The 13,121-nt window shown below is 45.7% G+C and overlaps 1 protein-coding gene across 2 annotated transcripts in view; it reads left to right on the top strand.

Moving 5' to 3' along the window:
* Window positions 1-11,710, top strand: part of FAM171A1 (family with sequence similarity 171 member A1) — a 162,795-nt gene extending 151,085 nt beyond the window's left edge. For both annotated transcript variants that reach the window (XM_016962718.4, XM_016962717.4), the window contains exons 6-8: window positions 2,261-2,377; window positions 7,234-7,348; window positions 8,750-11,710. In XM_016962718.4, coding sequence (XP_016818207.4) covers window positions 2,261-2,377; window positions 7,234-7,348; window positions 8,750-10,436 — 1,919 coding nt within the window. In that variant the 3' untranslated portion in view covers window positions 10,437-11,710. The remainder of the gene's footprint in view (window positions 1-2,260; window positions 2,378-7,233; window positions 7,349-8,749) is intronic.
* Window positions 11,711-13,121: the final 1,411 nt, after the last annotated feature.

Genomic DNA, 13,121 nt, shown 5'->3' with positions numbered 1-13,121 from the left:
GGGAGGGGATACGACGTGTAAGTCATGAGCTGAACGGGCGCCAAGCCTGGAGCGGGAGTAGGAGCAGTCGCAAACATTCTCTACCTTCGAGGAAGCTTTCTTACCATCAGAGAAAACCTTTTTCTTACTTTTTAAAATTATTTTTTGTAGAGATGGCATCTCACTCTGTTGCCCAGGCTGGTCTCGAACTCCTGGCTTCAAGTGATCCTCCCACCTTGACCTCCCAAAGTGCTGGGACTATAGGCGAGCCACCATGCCCAGCCCTTTTTCCTCAATGTGTCAAACATCTTACGTTGTCGCTCCCCTAGTACAACAGCCCTGTAGAACAGGGTGATTTCTAGGAGGGTGCGCTTCAGGAAATGGACCAGAACCGGGCATCCCTGCCCTCATACCCGTTTGCAAAACCTTGCTTACAGTCTGCTCTTTCTGGAGCCCAAACCCGCTGGTGCAGTGATCCAGCCTGTGGCGTGGGAAGGGGGAGATGCCGAGCCCTCACTGGTGCCCGACTTGTCCCACCTGCCCACTGTGTGCCGCTGCCATGTGAGCAGAGGAGCGGCTGCCAGGGGAGGCATCACCAAGGGCATCTTTCCACCCACTGCATTTGACTGTTGCTATGGCAACTGATAAGGCCTCGAAGCAACCCAAGTGTTGTTTCTTTCTTCAGGGGGAATAAAAATCCATTACCACCACCTCTGCATGAGGCGTGTAGCTAAGCAAGGCAAGCATTTGGGTAGAATACAGGCATGAGTCACAGGATGATGATTGGGTCAACGATGAACTACATGTACAATGATGATCCCATAAGACTATAATTCTGTATTTTTACTGTACCTTTTCTATGTTTAGATACACAGATACTTCCCATTGTGTGACGGTGGCCTATGGCATTCAGCGCAGTCACACGATGTACGGGTTTGTAGCCTAGGAGCAATGGGTTAGACCGTGTGGCCCAGGTGTGTAGGAGGCAGTACCATCTAGGTTTGCATAAGGACGCTCTATGATGTTTGCACAGCGATGAACAATGCATTTTCAGAATGTATCCCTGTTAAATGATGCATGCCTGCATTTGGTGCACAGCTGGTCTATTTAGGCCTTAGAGCCACAGGGTCGCCCACGTAGCCATTTCAGGTGAGGATGATTATAGGAGAGAGGTGAGCTGCACAGGAGGCCTGTGTATGACGGGACATCTCCATGCTGATAGGTCGGAGTGGGTGTGCGGGCCGTCTAGAGGTTCGCCCAGCCTCTCCCTGGCCTTCTGCCCACAGCTGCCATCGCAGGCCTCAGAGCAAGGCTCTCTGCAGGTGAGCCCAGGAAAAGGCATCCATTTTTGGCTGGGAAATAGCCCAACAACCTTGGGCAAGTTCATCCTCTTCAATGAGTTTGCTCCTAGAAACTTCACAAAGTAAAAATGCAATCAAATGCTGGGAAGGTTTCTAGGAAATGCAGCCTGGTAGAGCAGAAGAAATAGCACAGCCTTGAGGTCAGGCAGCCCCAGGTTCTATTCCCACTCTGCTCTCAGCCACCGAGAGGCCTTGGAAAAGTTTTGTAACTCCCCAGTCTTCATTGTTGTGGTGAGAATTATAGATGGTGTATTATAAGACACGTATGCTGTGAATAGCTAGTGCATAGCAGGTGCTTGTTACTTTCAAATGCTAGCTAAAGTAATAACTGGAAGATACAGCAGGGACCTTGATGTATTTGGTGTTTCCCAGCATTGGAACAAACTGGAAGCTTTTAAAAATGCTCACTGAAGCCAGGGTTACTGGGTGAGAGTTTGCAAAGATGGGATGAAGGGATCTATTTTTTCAAAACACCCCTAGGTCATTCTGATATAGCCAGTCTGCAGCTCTGGATAGAAAATTTGCTCAAGGACATAGAGCTTGAATAGAGCCGGATTTCCCCCTCTCTTTTCACTCCCACCAGCCCCCATCATGCTGCCTGTATTCTGCTTCTGAGTTCCAAAGGCTTCTGCTAAAATCATCTGTGTTTGGAAGGAGGGGTGTTTGATAAAGTGGCTGAAAGTAATTTAATTGAGAAGGCAAAGGAACACTAAAGCTGCTTATCTTTCCCTGAAAGGAAATTGAAAAGAATTTCTCCAGAAAGCTGCCTGGGGTCCCTAGATGACACTTTGGCCATCTTGGTTATGTTATAGGTCATAAACATGACATTTAAGATATTGAAGATGACTTTTACAATATGCTCAAGCCTTACAAAGGAGCTTGGTGTGCTTGTAGCTAACATCTCTTTCTCAATTCCACAGGAACGTGGCTGAAGAGCGGCCTGGGTCTTGTGCACCAGGAAGGCAGCCAGCTGACGTGGACGTACATTGCCCCCCAGTTGGGGTACTGGGTGGCCGCCATGTCCCCTCCCATCCCAGGTAACACGGAGCCAACACTTGCGATGATGCGGATCAGTTGCTTTGGTCTTTGAGGGTTCAGGCTAAGTATGCTTTTGAAAATAACTTCAGCAGGGCGATCACATCTTATTCAAACATGGTTAAAAGTCTGAAAATGAGATGACGTAAAGAAGGTATTTCGCGGGGGTGGGGGACTTCTGGTTGGAAATCTTCCATCTAGGGTAAGAATAATGCATAGAAAATAGTCTTGAGTGGCTGTTTTGTTCAGACAGCTGCCATAGGGAATTCTTCATCAAAAGCCCACAGAGACCAGCAAGACCTCCCCCCTAATTCCTGAAACAGCTGTGGCCTGGTATGGGCACACATGTGGGGAAAAGCACTCCACAGAGATGCTAGCGGGAAGTCACCACTGGGGGCAAAAAGCCTGGTGGGGCATTTCCAAAATGGCTTAAACGCAAACCAGTTGCTTTGTATCTACGAGAATCTTCCCCTCCATTTAGGATATGTGCATTAATGCATATCTTTCAGAATGTGACTAATAGTTTATTTTTTTTAACCTATGTTACCCCCAAAAATATTCTAGAATTGTTGAGTTTTTTTTGTTTTGTTTTGTTTTGTTTTCAAAATGGTCATCTCAGGAGAATTATTTCCAGTGGTAGCTTCTGTTGCTCAAGCTGCCTTTAGAATCTATATTACTTGGACTGCCTTCTGCCTTCATTAGTAAATCTCTTTCTTGGTGGCAAATCTTTATGCTCAAATGGCAAATCTTTATGATTTCTCTTTTTAAAGACGTCTAAAAGTCATGCACATTCAAGACTGGTGAATAAAGTAGGTGACTTAGCTAGGTCGAAATGTGCTGTGATTAAAAGGTGTCTCTTGTAAATGAACCATGAAGGCAGTTCTAAAATGCAAGTTCAAATATTTTAGCAATGGAATTATCACTGGAATTAGCACTTAGACTCACAAAGTAACTGATTTGATGGAGGTCTTTCCTAAACAGGTGTGGAAAAATGTGTTACAATGACTTTATATTACCATACTAAGAAAATTTACACTTCACATCTGTTTTAAGAGTAATGTGTTTCCCTTAGCCAGGCGCGGTGGCTCACGCCTATAATCCCAGCACTTTGGGAGGCCGAGGAGGGCGGATCATGAGGTCAGGAGATCGAGACCATCCTGGCTAACATGGTGAAACCCCATCTCTACTCAAAATACAAAAATTAGCTGGGCGTGGTGGCACACGCCTGTAGTCCCAGCTACTTGGGAGGCTGAGGCAGGAGAATCGCTTGAACCCGGGAGGCAGAGGTTGCAGTGAGCCGAGATCGTGCCACTGCACTCCAGCCTGGGCAACAGAGCAAGACGCCATCTCAAAAAAAAAAAAAAAAGAATAATGTGTTTCCCTTGATGCTATTATTTTTGTAGTGATATAAGCATGAACCACACGCAGAAATGCCCCATTCTCTGAATCTGAAATACCTAGATTATGACTGAAGAGGAACAAAGGAAGGAAAAGAATTGTCTTAAGTACTAAAATAAATGCCATAAAGCCCACGCATTAAAATGAACTTTAATTTTAGATGTATTTCAGTCTCAGCTATCAGTTTTCCCATCATGCAGTAGATCAGTATATGCTTTTGTTTTTTTGTGTGTTTTGGTTTTGTTGTTGTTGTTGTTGTTCGTTTGTTTGTTTTTTTGAGACAGAGTTTCGTTCTTGTTGCCCAGGCTGGAGTACCATGGCATGATCTCAGCTCATGGCCACCTCCGCCTCCTGGGTTCAAGCAATTATCCTGCCTCAGACTCCGGAGTAGCTGAGATTACAGGTGTCCGCCACCACACCTGGGTAATTTTTGTATTTTAGTAGAGACAGTGTTTCACCATGTTAGTCAGGCTGGTCTTGAACTTCTGACCTCCGGTGATCCACCCGCCTCAGCCTCCCAAAGTGCTGAAATTACAGGCATGAGCCACTGCGCCTGTCCAGTATATGGTTTTGTAAGGCAGCATGAAGGAACTGCCAGACGTAGCTCCCCTGAGAGCTTCCTAGCAGTGAAGGAAGAGACTCAAGGCTGTAAAAAGCATACACAGGCCAGGGCATGGTAGCTCACACCTGTAATCCCAGCACCTTGGGAGGCAAGGCAGGATGATCTCTTGAGCCCAGGAGTTCAAGACCAGCCTGGGCAACACAGCAAGGCCCCATCTCTAAAAAATTTTTTTTAATTAGCCAGTGATGGTAGCATTCACCTGTAATCCCGGTTACTTGAGAGGCTGAGGCAGGAGGATCCCGTGAGCTCAGGAGTTCAAGGCTGCAGTGAGCTATGATCATGTCACTGCACTCCAGCCTAGGTGACAGAGTGAGACCCCATCTCAAAAATAACACAAAGCATACCCACTACAGCCTCTGATGGTATTTAATGTGGGGATACATATGTCAGTCATCTCACAACCCACCTTTATTACAAAAAATTATACTAATATTGGGCTTTCATGAACTCAAAAGCAACAACAAAATAATTTGGGTTATGTTCCTTAACTCCTTGAAGTAAAGTATAGCTGTGAATTTTATAAAGAATTGTACTGGCAGAGATTAAAACAGTAATGCTGCCCAGGCACGGTGGTTCATGCCTGTAATCCCAGGACTTTGGGAGGCCAAGGTGGGCGAATCATGAAGTCAGGAGATCAAGACCATCCTGGCTAACACGTTGAAACCCTGTCTCTACTAAAAATACAAAAAATTTGCCAGGCATGGTGGCACACGCCTGTAGTCCCAGGTACTCGGGAGGCTGAGGCAGGAGAATTGTCCGAACCTGGGAGGCAGAGGTTGCAGTGAGCCCAGATCGTGCCACTGCACTCCAGCCTGAATGATAGAGTGAGACTCCGTCTCAAAACAAAACAAAACAAAAAAAATAGTGCTTTGAGTACTTAAAGGACGAAGCATCAGTATTTGGGAATACTTTTATGTGTACCCTAAGTTTCTTGGTGACTCCTGACAAAGCTTTGCTACATCCGTGGGAATTGTCTATTGTCTTTGCATGAAAAAATTGTTTCTCTGGGCCGGGTGCAGTGGCTCACACCTGTAATCCCAGCACTTTAGGAGGACGAGGCAGGTGGATGATGAGGTCAGGAGTTCAAGACCAGCCTGGCCAAGATGGTGAAACCCCATCTCTACTTAAAAAAATTAGCCAGGCATGGTGGCGGGCGCCTATAATCCCAGCTACTCAGGAGGCTGAGGCAGGAGAATCACTTAAACCCAGGAGGCAGAGGTTACAATGAGCTGAGATCACACCACTGCACTCTAGGCTGGGTGACAGAGCAAAGACTCCGTCTCAAAAAAAAAAAAAAATTGTTTCTCTGAACAAGTAAGCCAGTATCTAATTGTCAGTTATTTTTCCAATTTTTGTAAACTTTAACCCCCTCCTCGCACTCCATTGAAGTAATTATATCTGAAAGAGAATGGTGTTTCTTGTGAATTTAAGTAACATCACTATTTTCAAAAACTGGTAAATCTTGGGTTTATCTAGGTCTTAAATTAGGAGATTTGTCCCCTAAAGAAGATTTTTTAAAAAAATCTATGTCTTAGAATATCAAAAATCAAAAATAAGCAAATGGGTGTCTGTGGTGTTTAATAATCATAGCCATGCTACCCTGAAATAATATGAGGCCAGTTCATTTCGACCCATGTATTCATACACTGCCAGGAAACTCGGACACCAATAAATACCTAAATATTGGAATGTTGGGAGGTTTTTGTTGTCGCTGATCTGTTGTTAGTAACATTAAGATAGATTTGTACTACTACGGAACATAAAATGTGAGTTAAGCTACCTCTTGGGATTTTTTACAACATAAACTTAAAATATTTTTATCTTTGATAACCTTATGTATAAGTTCTAAAGAGATCTCTGTCCACGTAAGGTTAGCTATTTTGAAAAGGCATTGTAGAGAAAGATCTTGTTTTTAAAGATGGATATCATCTTAGTCATATTTGATACCTGTATTAAGTTTTAAAAGTTGCTGACTTCTTTAAGTCACAGGAAATGTATGTCATACATTTAAACTGATTCATTTGGGCTAGGGGCTCTCCAGACGGTAATGATTGACTGCCCGGGAAAAGCGAAAATAAAACTTTGTAGGGTTTTTTTTTTTTCCGCTGCAATATAAAATTCCCAGATAGTCAGGCCATCTTTCTGAAGGTGAGAGTCCCAGTCATTATATCATCATGCGTTCGTTTTCTTGTATGAAAAGATCATATGGCTGGGCACAGTGGCTCATGCCTATAATCCTAGCACTTTGGTAGGCCGAGGCAGTGGATTGCTCAAACTCAGGAGTTCAAGACCCACCTAGGCAACATAGTGAGAGCACTGCCTCTAAAAAAAATTTACAAAAATTAGCCAGGTGTGGTGGTGCGTGCCTGTAGTCCCAGCTATGCTGGAGGCTGAGGCAGGAGGATTGATGCAGCCCAGGAGGTCAAGGCTACAGTAAGCCATGATTGTATCACTGCGCTCCAGCCTGGGTGACAGAATGAGACCCTGTCTCAAAAAAAAAAAAAAAAAACTAAAATTAAAAGATCATGTATTTCAAATGCGGCACATGCTACCAAGTGAGGCGCACTTCTCTGCTTAGGAGGGGCCCTTGACGTAACCACATCTTGTCTTTGAGTATTCAAAGTTCTCCTGGCCGTGGGAGCTTCCATAATAGTCATGCTAATCACTAATGCAATGCTGGTGGTACCCCAAGTGCATGATCCAAGGGTGTTTTCCTCTGGCCACTGCTCTATGCCCCAGCCAAGAAGAGTAAGCACAAGACACTGCGTTCTCAATGAATGATCCCTCTTTTGAGTTAAAGGTGTTCAAAACTCTAAATGCCATTTTCTGACCTTCTAGGTCCCGTTGTAACACAGGACATTACCACGTATCACACGGTGTTTCTTTTGGCCATTTTAGGAGGAATGGCTTTCATACTTTTGGTTTTGCTGTGTCTCCTTTTATATTATTGCAGGTAAAGTGTTACCATTTTGGCAATATCTTTTTTAATTCACAGTTTCTTGGGCAATTGATACTTAGAAGCATTAATATGGAGGTGGGTTTTTTTTTAATTTTTCTAAATTGAAGTACTTTTTCTTCCCATGAAAAAGTAAGAACTCACATTTGTGATCTAAGTTGCAACTTAACAAATAGTATGTATAAAGCATGCTGCGTGGATAACATTGCTTAGAAGGGGAGTTATGAAAAAGAGTTTAACAATAGTTATATGATTTATTCAGAGTATTCCTGAACGCTGATTAAGAGATGATACTCTGAAGGGCAAAGCAGAACTGTTCTTATTTGGGCCAGGGACGTTGGCTCACACCTGTAATCCCAGCACTTTAGGAGGCTGAGGTGGGCGGATCACTTGAGGTCAGAAGTTCGAGACCAGCCTGGCCAACATGGTGAAACTCCGTTTCTACCAAAAATACAAAAATTAGCTGGGCATGGTGGCACACGCCTATAATCCCAGCTACTTGGGAGGCTGAGGCAGGAGAATTGCTTGGACCCAGAAGGTGGAGGTTGCAGTGAGCCAAGATTGCACCACTGTACTCCAGCCTGGGCAACAGAGCAAGACTCCATCTCAAAAAAAAATTTTTTTCTTATTTAGATGCCGTGTCTGTTTAGTTTGCAAGAATATTTATTGTCAACTCTTGAGTAACCCCTTTGAAATAAGTAACTTGGCTTATAAAAGCCTTTAAGTTTAGCTATTTTAAAAAGGCATTATAGAGGAAAAATTTTATTTTTAAAAATGCAAAGCATTTTAGTCACGTTTGAGACTCTTTAATAAGTTGTTGACTTTTTTAAGTCATAGAAAAATGTATGTCATACATTTAATTCATTTGGGCAAAGGGCTCTCCAGACAGTAAAAGATGAAATCTCTCGATTATCCTACTCTAATAAGGATAAAATAAGGATAAGGGCCAGGCATGGAGGCCTAGCACTTTGGGAGGCTGAAGGGGGAGGATTGCTTGAGGCCAGGAGTTTAAGACCAGCCTGGGCAACACAGGCCATCTCTACAAAAAAACTAAAAGTCAAAAATTAGCTGGGCATGGTGGCATGTGCCTGCGGTCCCAGCTGCTCGGGAGGCTGAGGTGAGAGGATCACTTGAGCCCATGAGGTCAAGCCTGCAGTGAGCTATGATCATAGCACTGCACTCCAACCTGGGCGACAGAGCAAGCAAGATGCTGTCTCAAAAAAAAAAAAAAAAAAAAAAAGGACAGGGTGTGGGGTGAGAAGGCTTTTGGCTGCTCCTGACTTGTTTTGTTTTGTCTCTCCCCATGGAAATTGAGAATTAGGATTTTACCTGAAACTTGAAACTTTTCCATTGTGAGAATCACTAATCTTTGGCTTTGGATTGTGTCTTTGGGCGCAGGAGGAAGTGCTTGAAACCTCGTCAGCACCACAGAAAACTGCAGCTCCCTGCAGGACTGGAGAGTTCCAAAAGAGACCAGTCCACGTCCATGTCACACATTAACTTGCTGTTTTCACGCCGAGCGTCAGAATTCCCTGGCCCGCTGTCCGTCACCAGCCACGGCCGCCCCGAGGCCCCCGGCACGAAGGAGCTGATGAGTGGAGTCCATTTGGAAATGATGTCTCCGGGCGGCGAAGGGGACCTGCACACCCCCATGCTCAAGCTCTCCTACAGCACCTCCCAGGAATTTAGCTCCCGGGAGGAGCTCCTCTCTTGCAAGGAAGAGGATAAAAGCCAGATCTCCTTTGATAACCTCACTCCAAGTGGGACGCTGGGGAAAGACTACCATAAGTCAGTGGAGGTTTTTCCCTTAAAGGCAAGAAAATCTATGGAAAGAGAAGGCTACGAGTCCTCGGGCAATGATGACTACAGGGGTAGTTACAACACCGTGCTCTCACAGCCTTTATTTGAAAAGCAGGACAGAGAAGGTCCAGCCTCCACGGGAAGCAAGCTCACCATTCAGGAACATCTGTACCCCGCGCCTTCATCACCTGAGAAAGAACAGCTGCTGGACCGCAGACCCACTGAATGTATGATGTCGCGATCAGTAGATCACCTCGAGAGACCTACGTCCTTCCCACGGCCCGGCCAGTTAATCTGCTGTAGTTCTGTCGACCAGGTCAATGACAGCGTTTACAGGAAAGTACTGCCCGCCTTGGTCATCCCGGCTCATTATATGAAACTCCCCGGGGACCACTCCTATGTCAGCCAGCCCCTCGTCGTCCCGGCTGATCAGCAGCTTGAGATAGAAAGACTACAGGCTGAGCTGTCCAATCCCCATGCCGGGATCTTCCCACACCCGTCCTCACAGATCCAGCCCCAGCCCCTGTCTTCCCAGGCCATCTCTCAGCAGCACCTGCAGGATGCGGGCACCCGGGAGTGGAGCCCTCAGAACGCATCCATGTCGGAGTCTCTCTCCATCCCAGCTTCCCTGAACGACGCGGCTTTGGCTCAGATGAACAGTGAGGTGCAGCTCCTGACTGAAAAGGCCCTGATGGAGCTTGGAGGTGGGAAGCCGCTTCCGCACCCCCGGGCGTGGTTCGTCTCCTTGGATGGCAGGTCCAACGCTCACGTTAGACATTCATACATTGATCTCCAAAGAGCTGGAAGGAACGGAAGTAATGATGCCAGTTTGGACTCTGGCGTAGATATGAATGAACCAAAATCAGCCCGGAAGGGAAGGGGAGATGCTTTGTCTCTGCAGCAGAACTACCCGCCCGTCCAAGAGCACCAGCAGAAAGAGCCTCGAGCCCCAGACAGCACGGCCTACACGCAGCTCGTGTACCTGGATGACGTGGAACAGAGTGGCAGCGAATGTGGGACCACGGTCTGTACCCCCGAGGACAGTGCCCTGCGATGCTTGTTGGAGGGGTCGAGTCGGAGAAGTGGTGGCCAGCTGCCCAGCCTGCAGGAGGAGACGACCAGACGGACTGCGGATGCCCCCTCGGAGCCAGCAGCCAGCCCCCACCAGAGAAGATCTGCCCACGAGGAAGAGGAAGACGATGATGATGATGACCAAGGAGAAGACAAGAAAAGCCCCTGGCAGAAACGGGAGGAGAGGCCCCTGATGGCGTTTAACATTAAATGAGCTATCGCAGACCCACCTGACTGTGGAATATAAAATTGCCAAATATCCTTTCTCATGGAAGCGCGTACCCGTTCGTGGAGGAAACGGAACGGCAGCCCAGCCGTGGGACGGACGTGGACGTTTACTGCATTCCTGTTTGCCGTGTAAATGTTAGAAAGGAATTAAAGTTATTACTCGGAATAAAGGATGACTTTGGCGGATGTCGCCCCTGCAAGGAGGTGGCTGAAAGTGGTGTCCAGATGTCCTTCCGAGGACTCGGCGTATCCGCCACCAGGGACATTAAGAAACCGCACGTGATGTCGCTATGCTCTAACGATCACCTCAGTTCTCCCTCGGATTCTGGGAACAGATGAAACTTTTTGCATCGCTTGAGTCATTTTTATCACAATAATCCTACTGTGAAGCTGTCGTTGAGAACTTAGGTTGGCACGTAGCGTCTCAAGGTATGCGTTCTCTCAAAGGAAAGCTATGCATCGCTGCTTCGTTGTCTGATTTTGCTTAGATTTTGCTTTGGTTAGGTTGCGTTTTGGGGTTTGCCTTTTTTTGTTGTCGCTTAAATGCAATTTGGTTGTAAAGATTTGATTCCTTTGTGTTCATCTGTTCTGCTTCTCAGCGGTCCATCTCAGCGTCTCCCTTCAGGAACCGCTGAGTGTCCTCTCTTAACATCCAAGCCTTTTAATGAAATCGTACTGAAATCTGTATCAGCTAAGAGTCCTCCAATCCTGGTCCCATTAACTCCAAGTGCCTTTTTTACAGTGACAACAGACAGTCCCTCGCTTTTTGTTGTTGTTGGTTTTCTTAACCCCTTTAATGGAACTGCCTGGATTTTATACAGTTATTAAAGGATGTCTCTTTTGCTTTAAACTGCATGCTGCCAAGTGCCATTTGGGGTCAGCATCCTCATTTCAACACAGTGTGCTCTCTAGTTATCATGTGTAACGTGGGTTCTGTTTAGCGAAGATAGACTAGAGGACACGTTAGAGATGCCCTTCCCTGCTCCATCCCTGTGGCACCATTATGGTTTTTTGGCTGTTTGTATATACGGTTACGTATTAACTCTGGAATCCTATGGGCTCATCTTGCTCACCCAACGTGGGAGTCTGGTTTGAGCAAGTGAGCTGAATGTGACTATTAAAAAAAATTAAAAAAAAAAAAAAAGAAAATCTTATGTACTATCCAAAAGTGCCAGAATGACTCTTCTGTGCATTCTTCTTAAAGAGCTGCTTGGTTATCCAAAAATGAAAATTCAAAATAAACTCTGAAGAAAAGGAAAACTGTCTTTGTGGTCATTTGAATTCATTCTGAGTCATTATCTGTTTCAAAGTTGTTATTAAGACTTTGTCAGGCCAAGCATGGTGACTCACACCTGTAATCCCAGCACTTTGGGAGGCCAAAGGAGGAGAATCACTTGAGCTCAGGATCACTTGAGCCCATCTCTGTGAAAAAAAAATTTTTTTAATTACCTGGTTGTAGTGGCTCATGCCTGTAGTCCCCACTACTTGAGAGGCTGAGGTGGGAGGATGGTACTACTGCCCTCCAACCTGGATAAGAGAGCAGATCCTGTCTCAAAAAAAAAACAAAAAAAAAGTCTTTGTCATTGTTTCCTTGGTGGCAGTCTGCAATGCAGTTGTCAGACTTGTATTTGGAGACCCACCACCTAGACACCTAGGAATTTCCTCTAGGGTTAAAATCTATAAAAATCCACCTTTGTCTGTAGTTTTGTTCAAGAACACCAAATAACATTTTGATGTGTTTCAGGTAAACAGGGATGTCTGCACTTAACAAGAATCTGATGTTTTATGGTCAGTATTGATCCATCTTGGAAGAGCTTCAAGAAGATATCATTAGAATGACCAGAATCCTCCCAGATGTGTAAAACTATTCATCAAAATAAAATCATTAATGGAGGTGTTGGGACATAACTGGCAGAAATAAATTAAGCCAGCTATGTTTGAAGTCAACAAAATCAGTATTTGTGAATTCCATGCAGGCAAAGAACTAATCACAGTGGTTTTGATGATTTTCATTCTCAAGTGGTGGTGTTGCCTGTTTGGCTTTTAAGGGGGAAAATAGTTGAGCAAGTCCTTGACAGTGGGACAGCTAGCCAGATGGGAGCCTGGGGGCCTAAGGAGTGAGACGCCCTTTGCGCGGGAGTGTACATCTCACCAGTAAGTGGCAGGGGCATCCTTGCAGACCTGGCTAAGACTCCAGGGAGAAGGCGTTGGTCAGCTTCCCTGAAAAGAATAAGGAAGTTGCTCCTCCAGGAAAATCCAGGGCCAGACCTAGATGAGGAGGGGCGAGGGAGGAAGTCCCGGAAGACCTCTCTGCTGTCATTGACCCCAGTCCTTTGCGGCTCTAAGGTTGCCGCCAATGGAATCACCTCCTTAAAACGTCAGTTTCTAGAAGAGCCTCATTTAATGCATGTTACCTGGGAAAGTCAGGTAGCACATTAACTGTAAGCGCTGATCCTGAGAGATCTGGCAGGAAGATGGGGGTGGAGAAGGCTGCTTTGCTGACTCCTCCTTAGGTGAGACTCACCTGGATGGGCCCCGATGTATTAAGCAGCCAGCAGCAGTCACAGCATGCCGTGTGCCGAGGACAACAAGCAGGTGGGTTTGCAGAAGGGCAACTGGGTCGGCTGAAGATTTTTATCGCATTTTAACAGTTGTCCTAACTGGGGCTCAG

This window comes from Pan troglodytes, chromosome 8, assembly GCF_028858775.2.
Source record: "Pan troglodytes isolate AG18354 chromosome 8, NHGRI_mPanTro3-v2.0_pri, whole genome shotgun sequence".
Classification (NCBI taxonomy): Eukaryota; Metazoa; Chordata; class Mammalia; order Primates; family Hominidae; genus Pan; species Pan troglodytes.
Note: the sequence above shows the minus strand (reverse complement) of the source record. Positions and strands in the feature narration are given on the sequence as shown.